Below are 7,952 nucleotides of genomic sequence, written 5' to 3'. Positions count from 1 at the left end.
CACCACAAAAAAAAAAAAAAAAAAAAAAAAAAAAAAAAAAAAAAAAAAAAAAAAAAAAAAAAAAAAAAAAAAAACCACTGTAAAGCTGGCCTTAGCCTTGCAACTGGCTGGCCAAACCTTGAGATTGGTAAGTCACTCGAACCACCTAGGGATCTTGTTAAAACTACGGTTCTGGCTCAGCAGGCCCAGAACAGAGCAGCGCTTCAGCATATTCCTAACACAGCCCTAGAAAATGGAGAGACTGCTGGTTTAGGGATCATGCTCTGAATACCACAGGTATGAGCAGCATGAGGTCAAAGCATACAAACTTTGGTTTCTGGCCTCCCAACACAATGTAGTAGGGCTGGGATAGTGCTTCTCCAAAGCCTGTTGGATATCTGGAAATGACCCAATGGCTCCATCAAGATAGCAACCCCTGCAAAGCTATATCTGACCTATCTTTGTGCCTCCTAAGCTTTAGACAAGGACTTAACATTGAGAAAAATAAAATAGGCCCACCTGGTTAGGCTTTAGTTCCGCAATATCTCCAACCACTATACTCTCCATCAGCTTCACTCGGTCACGACCAAATATCTTGGTCTAGGGAAAATATGGAAAGCCTCAGGCCACTGCAGTATCTGAAGTCTAAAAGGCTACTAGGCAAGAAAGCATCCTACAGTTGTCCATAACACACTTCAGCCCAGAAGTGAGTGAGTACGGTCTTTGGGTTCTGGAGATGGCAGAGGGTCTACCTTCTCGTTTCCCCTTTCCCTCCCAGCCTCCTGGGACCGAGCACCTTACTAAGATACCCAACCAATTTCCAGCCAATATCCAGCACAACAGATGGGAGTAGGTACAGCTCTAGCCAAGGGCAGGGGAGAGCAAATCAGAAGACCTCCTAAATTAGTCAGTGCCCCTAACCCTGTAGTCTAAGATCTCCTCACGCTAAGCAGCAAAGTACAATACTGTAGATGGGGAGGAAGGCCAGATCCAGCCCCTGGCTCACCTGCAGCATGTGGGACACATCGAAGAGAGAACAGTGCTGGCGTGTATGCAGGTGTGAAACAACGTGACTGTCCCGGTATTGAACAGGTAGACTCCACCCTGCAAACGCCACCATTTTTCCTCCATGGGCCAGGTGGAAGTCATACAGTGGAGTCCTGCGGAGCACATCCTGTGGACAGCCAGGTTTAAAGCCACCAGGGCCCAGTCCCATCAGCTTCCTCCCTCGCCCTCCAAGACCAGTAACAAACTCCCACCAGTGCCCTTCATCCCACCTGTACACAACTGAGTGGGCGGCTCTGGACCAAGGGTTGTGCCTGCAGGCGAAAACCCAGAGCCACCACACTCGCTGTCCGCTGCATTGTCACCGGCAACTGGTGCAGCCGGCACACCGAGGCCACTACTCTGCCAGGCACTCTGGGAGATGTAGTCCAAACCCCTGTTTGGACAGGTCTTTCTAGCTCCCAGAGGATGGGAAGGGGTGTGGGAAGCCCACAGGGCAGGCTGGGATTTAGAACGGGGCGTTGACTCCCGATGGCCTCAGGCTCTTCCTTTAGCTAATAAAAGCAAGTCAGGCAGTTCAGAACAGAATATGCTGCCTAGAACCAGAACTAGGGGGTTAGAACTCCCAGCCTCCAGGTCAAAGTTCTGCAAATGGCTGAAAAGCCTGAATTACACATTCAGGTCAAATAGCCGTGAGAGGTGGAGCCACTAGAGGGTGAAATCCGCTGGGCAGTCCTAGTATCTTCTTATGGTCTCTGGCTCTCCCACTGGGCACACACAAGCAGCAAACAGCGGTCACGTATTCCACAAGTATTTATTTATCTTGCCGCACACTAGTTCCAGGGATCTTAGGAATACAGCTATGAATTATGCATGATCCCTGCCACCCCAAATCCTCTCTACTCATGCAAACTAAAGACCATTGCTCCCTGAACACAGGACTATGATCAGCCTTTCAGCAAAAACTGGATGGGTTTAAACAATGATCTTGTAGGTAAAAACACTAACTTCAAGAAGGCTGATTGGCAAGAATACAGGGTAGCTACCAAAGGTGGCTAGACTTTCCCAAAAACTGCACATACACGTGTTCAATTTTCCAGGTCCAGGACACCTTGCTGCACTGCTTTATAACCCTTCCCAAGGGCAACATCTGGGAGACCTGGAGGGAAACCGAATTTTAGCCCAGGTAAGAGCAGCCGCCTTCATCATTTACAGGTTGCTCAGTGCCCATCGAGGACCCTAGCCTTCGTTTGCACACACTACCCCCAGGGTTCATCTCTCATTGTCCTGAGCATGACCGGTAAGAAGTAACTGGGAGAAGGGTCATAGATATGCTTCATGCTGAGACAGAGGACAAATAGATTGGAGGTCTCATCGTCAGGCCCCAGCTGTGCCAAAAGCACCTGCCCAGAACTGACAGACAACACATTTCAGCAGCCAAATCCCAGCTCTGCGTCCTAGGCTGGTACAAGCTGGCAAAAGACAGATTTAAAGAGGGACATTTTCTTTTTCTTTTCATCCCCTGCGCCACAAAGACAAGGTTTTACTGTGTAGCCCTCGTCTGGAATTCATTGTGTAAACCAGGCTGGCCTTGAACTCACAAGTACTGAGGTTAAAGGTGTGTGCCACCAGGGAGACCTGGACATTTACTGTAGGACATTTACTTTCCTATGGATATAATACAAAAGGAAAAAGGCTACCAACAGAAGCAGAGGAATGAATAGGGGACATCTCTTCTTCAAGTTTCTCAGGTCATAAGTGTCAAAACAGCAGTGGCCTTCCTAGGCTACAGGGAACAGGTTTATCTCAATAATAAGGAAAATGGTAGAAGACAGGCTGTGCACATCGGCAGGATAGGCAAGAGGAATTCAAGGATTCTAAGTAGAACCTGTAAATGTTGAGAGGAAGAGACTGAATTTGCATGTCAGACAAAGACAGAAAGTACCCCACACACACTGGGAATTCATGCTAAAACAGCTAAGTGAATGTTAAGAATTTCTTTGGCGCAGATAGAACTTGGATGCGCAGGGAACACACTTCAGTTTCTGGTGGCCAAACCAGTCCTGGATGGGCACAGAAGGCCAATGTCTCAAGGAGAAGCTGCCGTTCATGTATAGGAGAGCAAATTCAGATCATAGCAGCCATCCACCTGCAACACAAGAGACTATCAGTTCCGAGCTATTCAAAGCAAGGAAAGCCAAGCAGAAGGAAGCACTCACTCACATCAAAGCGGCCGATCCTTGTGGAACTGTGACTAGCCCGAATCATCTCTGTCAGTGCCCACATCTGCTGCACCTCGGAGGATACCCTGCTGGGATCTGGGAGACCCTGCTCCAGAAGGAAGGAAGAGTGGCCATGAATCTCTCCCCAGTAGTGCCCTTAGAGATGTAAGACATGTCCCAGCACTCGGGAGGCAGAGGTAGGCGGATCTCTGTGAGTTCGAGACCAGCCTGGTCTACAGAGCTAGTTCCAGGACAGGCTCCAAAGCCACAGAGAAACCCTCTCGAAAAACCAAAAAAAAAAAAAAAAAAAGATGAGATGTAAGACATGGGGCACTCCAGCTGAAACCAGTAGCAATCCCAGGTAACTTGCAGAATGTCTGTGTGCCTAGGGCTTGATGTTCACTCAGGAAGCAGTCCATGCCTGCCTAGAAGCAGACACAACTCAAATCCCACAGAACACCCAGGAAGACATTGAACCATGAGCCCTGTGTCCAGTCTCAAATTTTTGTGGTGTTGGAAATCAAACCCAGGACCTTATGCATGCTCGGTAAGTATTCTACATCCCCAGCTGGCCTCAGGATAGCCAGAGGCCCACATGTTCATACTCTGGGCATCAGAACCATGTATGTGTGGCTAACACCCAGGGTTAGAGCTTACCTCAAGGCGGGGAACAGGCTGCTCATTGGACACCGGGTGGGAAAGCCACTTGGGGAAAGTCAAGGAGGGGCTCTGCAAAGCAAAGGTATACTCTTCTAAGTGGGGCCAAATCTGAGAGCTCTGGCACCTAAGAGCAAAGAAAAGGTCCCTTGAGCCTGAAATACTGGGAAATTCCTGTTCAGGACCATGGACGATCAAAGGAACACTCAGATTACTGAGCTCTTCTGTTCTGCAGAAGGAGAACCCAGGAACAAAAGTCCATCCCAGCACCTAAAAGTAGTAGGTGGTCTCGAGGGTCAGGGGATGCCGATGCAGAAACTCACCTTTAACTTTCTGCATTCATATTCCTCCAACGTTCATGAAGGCTTCCCTCTGTAGCTCTCCATCCTTGCCCATCACCCACACCAGTGCCCCATCTCTCCTAGCCATTTAGAAGCTTCTTAGGTCTAGGTCTAGCCAGTAGGTTTCATACAGTCACTTACCTTTGGTCCCTGCTGGTAGATTTGCAATTCCTCCACTGTGAAAGACAGCCATAGTGGTGACGGCTGCCGCAGAATCAGACGCAGCTCCAGTACTCTGGTCATGTCACACAGCATCTGGACACACACACAATGACCTACTGAGCAGGGTATGGAGGTGCGTGCCTCCGCCTCAGCACTTGGGAGGCAGACGCAGGCGGTACCTTTTTCTGAGTTCAAGGCCAGCCTGGTCTATAAAACAGGAGAACCAGGGCTACACAGAGAAATTGTCTCAAACAAAACAAAAAACAATTTAAAAAGATAAATAGCTGGATGGTGGTGGCACACACCTTTAATCCCAGCACTCAGGAGGCAGAGACAGGTGGATCTCTGTGAGTTTCAGGCCAGCCTGGTCTACAGAGACAGTTCAAGGACAGCCAGGGCTACTTGGAGAAACCTTGGCTTGAAAAATCAATAGATAGATAGATAGATAGATAGATAGATAGATAGATAGATAGATAGATAGATAAAATTAAATAAAAAAGATCCACTTAAGATTCATCTCCTTTAGCAGGAACTTCCCAACCAGCAGTAAACCAAATGCTTCCCCAGCCTTGGGGAAGGACACAGCAGTGGTCCCTCCCCTGTACCCGTCTGACAGCCACAGTCCAGCCCACTTTTGCCCCACTCTTCCCTTCTGCTATTTTGCCCAATCCCTAGGCAGGAAGTCCTCATCTGGGATTTCCTAGCCATACTGAGGCCCAGCTGACCTGGTGTTTGAACAGTGATACATACTCCTGGGCTCCTTCCTCACTGTGTGGGTCAGGCATCAAACAGTAGTCCCGCAGACAAGTTACCCACTTGGATGGTGTGTGCAGTGGGGTATGTTGACGAACACGGATGCTCAAGAAAGCTGTGTAGTAATTCTTAAACATGATCTCCTGCAACTAGAATACACCCAACCAACCATGAGAAATGAGGTCCTGGGCACGGTGACAGTAATCTTTCTTTTAGAATGTACACTTTTGCTAAGCAAGTTAACAATTCTTGGAGCTCAGACATAATTTTGCTTTCCTAAAAATGCTCACAGTCCAGTAAGTCACGCAAATAAACCACACCAACATACCTGAGACGGTCCCTTAAGAAAGCAGAAAATGGACATGTGAAGCCTGAAAGAGCAAGACTGTGAAGTAGATAACAAAGGTGGGTACGGGCTGGAGAGATGGCTCAGAGGTTAAGAGCACTGACTGCTCTTCCAGAGGTCCTGAGTTCAATTCCCAGCAACCACATGGTGGCTCACAGCTATCTGTAATGAGATCTGGTGCCCTCTTCTGGCCAGCAAGCATACAGACAGACAGAACACTGCATACATAATAAATAAATAAATAAATAAATGTTTTTTTTAAAAAAAAAAAAAACAAAGGTGGGTACGGCAACACGCTGGGCTGACGATGTAGCTCAGCGGTTCAGCACTTGCCTTGTCTAGCATGTCTGAAGCTCTATGCTAGATGCTTAGTGATGTACAACCTGGGTGCGTGATGCACACCTGTAATTCCAGGGCTAGGGAGGCAGAGGCAGGAGGATCAGAAGTTCATGGTAAGCCTCAGCAATTCTTAACCATTCTGGGACTCACCAGACCCACCCACCACCCAAAAAGTAGCATATTTGAAAAAGTACCAGAGTGAGAGACCCTAAGAATCTAGTATAAAAAAGAATTGTAGTTCAACCTGGTAATAGCAGAGGTTCTCTCCCTCTGTGGAGCTCTCTGTCTGTCTCTTAACTAAGAAGGAATGATCAGACTAAGACCAGAATAAGAAGAGTAGGAGAGCTTGCTGAGTGCAGCAGGGGCCTAGGGGAGGCAATGGGCTGGGCAGACCTACAGTATCAACTACCATAGTAGTAGTTATCACTGGACGCTCATCAGAATCAGCCATGGAATTAAAAACAAAAACATATCGGTGCTCAGTGGTTAAGAGCACTTGGTGCTCTTGCAGAGTCAGGTTTGGTTCCCAGAACCTACCTGACTCCTAATAGTTCATAACTTCAGTTCCAGGGGATTTAGAAGCCTCTTCTGGCCTCCATCAGTACCAGGTATGCACAAAGTATACACGCATACATGCAGACAAAACACTCATACACATAAAGTTAAAATAAGCATTTAAATATATATATAGATAGATAGATGTCAAAGGGCCGCCTCAAACACACTGACTCAGATATTCCAGGTTTCCCAGCCAGTGGTAAGCAACCTCGTGGGAGATAACCACATATTGTAACACAAAGCATGTAAGGCCAAGGGAGTGGGTGAGGCACCGTCACAGGGTGGCTCAGAATGCTATGCCATTAGAGGTAAGCTTTGTCCCGTGTTGAGGTCATGCAGTGCCCCGTCACGGTCAGCTGAGATGGAAGTGCAACTGGGGATTAGAAACAAGTCACTAGGAGGACCTAGATAAGGATGAGCTGCACCTAACCGGTGGCAGGAGCCATTGGAATGGGAAAGTTGGCATCATTATTTAAGGATCCCAGCTATGGCCAAAACCAAAATACCCTCCCACTTGTACTGAGGTTCATAATTGTATTTCCAGTGGTGTCCTGGAAATGAGGAAGAGATGCTGAAGAGAACAGGACAGTAAATTCTAGTATCATAAAGACTGTAATGCTACTGAATAGGGCCAATTCGTCAAAGCAAGGGGAACTGCAGAGGTTGTGAAAGAGTAAATGTCATCCCCCGCCCAGACGCCTTGGTCGCGCTTACTGGGGGTCGCTCACCTCGAAAGGCGCGACGTTGGGAAAGGTGACATCGACGACCAGCACGCCAGGCCGACCTTGGGAGGTTCTCATGTCTCCCACTTGCAGGGCTACGGTGCTTTTCACATGACAGGGCACCAACACACGAGACATGATGCCGGCGCCAGCGACCAAGCACAATCGCCGCTAACAGTCGCCAACTACTAACCTTTACAGGCTTCGCCTAGCGAAACAAAAGAACTACAACTCCCAGGCAACCTAGCGCATGCACAGACCAGCCAATCACCGATGCTCGGGGCGGGTCGAGAGTAGGAAGTGCCTGCGGAAGTTCTGCGTCAACCAATCACCACGCGTCTGAGAGCCGCTCCTCGGCCGCTCCCGGCAACCGTCGAGCTATTCTTTATCCAAAGGATCCAGAATGCTTTGGGCCGGCTTAAACCTTTCTTAGATTCTGCCACTTTGTTAGGGCGGCAGTCGGTTAAGATGGATAAGGCCTTGAACACAAATGACATTAATCGCAAAAACATTTTTATAAAGAATTCACAGCACAATTGATAGTGTTAATCTAACATATGGAAAGCCCTGGATTGATCCCCCCGGTATCCCATAAAACTAGGAATGCAGCCTCAGGTCTGTAATCCCAGCTCTTCTGGAGTCAGAGGAAGGAGGATAAGAAATTTAAAGTACTCGCTGGGCAGTGGAGCCTACGCTTTTAAGAGGCAGAACCAGGTGGGAGGCCGGGATCCACAGAGAAACCCAAGGGAAGGAGGAAGAGGGAAGAGAAAGAGAGGAAGGGAGGGAGGGAGGGAGGGAGGAAGGGAGGAAGGAAGGAAGGAAGGAAGGAAGGAAGGAAGGAAGGAAGGAAGGAAGGAAGGAAGGAAGG

The 7,952-nt window shown here is 48.3% G+C and overlaps 2 protein-coding genes across 2 annotated transcripts in view; both read right to left on the bottom strand.

Moving 5' to 3' along the window:
* Amt (aminomethyltransferase) overlaps window positions 1-1,637 on the bottom strand; it is a 6,039-nt gene extending 4,402 nt beyond the window's left edge. The window contains exons 1-3 of the mRNA XM_050139105.1: window positions 1,257-1,637; window positions 986-1,153; window positions 499-579 (exon numbers count right to left, since the gene is read on the bottom strand). Coding sequence (XP_049995062.1) covers window positions 499-579; window positions 986-1,153; window positions 1,257-1,343 — 336 coding nt within the window. The 5' untranslated portion in view covers window positions 1,344-1,637. The remainder of the gene's footprint in view (window positions 1-498; window positions 580-985; window positions 1,154-1,256) is intronic.
* Window positions 1,638-1,782: 145 nt separating this feature from the next.
* Window positions 1,783-7,316, bottom strand: Nicn1 (nicolin 1, tubulin polyglutamylase complex subunit). Its single transcript, XM_050139106.1, has 6 exons — window positions 7,091-7,316; window positions 5,092-5,268; window positions 4,346-4,459; window positions 3,864-3,935; window positions 3,208-3,312; window positions 1,783-3,133 (listed from the first exon to the last, which is right to left on the bottom strand). The coding sequence occupies exons 1-6, from the start codon at window positions 7,220-7,222 to the stop codon at window positions 3,092-3,094; spliced, it is 642 nt and encodes a 213-aa protein (XP_049995063.1). The 5' UTR covers window positions 7,223-7,316; the 3' UTR covers window positions 1,783-3,091.
* Window positions 7,317-7,952: the final 636 nt, after the last annotated feature.

The sequence above is a fragment of the Alexandromys fortis genome, unplaced genomic scaffold, assembly GCF_014885135.2.
Source record: "Alexandromys fortis isolate MF-2015 unplaced genomic scaffold, M_Fortis_MF-2015_v1.1 scaffold_36, whole genome shotgun sequence".
In the NCBI taxonomy this organism is placed as follows: domain Eukaryota; kingdom Metazoa; phylum Chordata; class Mammalia; order Rodentia; family Cricetidae; genus Alexandromys; species Alexandromys fortis.
The sequence above is the reverse complement of the archived record's forward strand: the minus strand, read 5'-3'. Positions and strand labels throughout refer to the sequence as shown.

Bases quoted from the DNA above. Each gene is read 5' to 3' on its own strand.
- Nicn1 (XM_050139106.1), bottom strand. From the start codon at position 7,222: ATGTCTCGTGTGTTGGTGCCCTGTCATGTGAAAAGCACCGTAGCCCTG. The intron at 5,269-7,090 runs GTGAGCGACCCC...GGTGTATTCTAG, and splicing joins CCAACGTCGCGCCTTTCGAG to TTGCAGGAGATCATGTTTAA. The intron at 3,313-3,863 runs GTAAGCTCTAAC...CTTCTGGAGCAG, and splicing joins AGCCTGTTCCCCGCCTTGAG to GGTCTCCCAGATCCCAGCAG.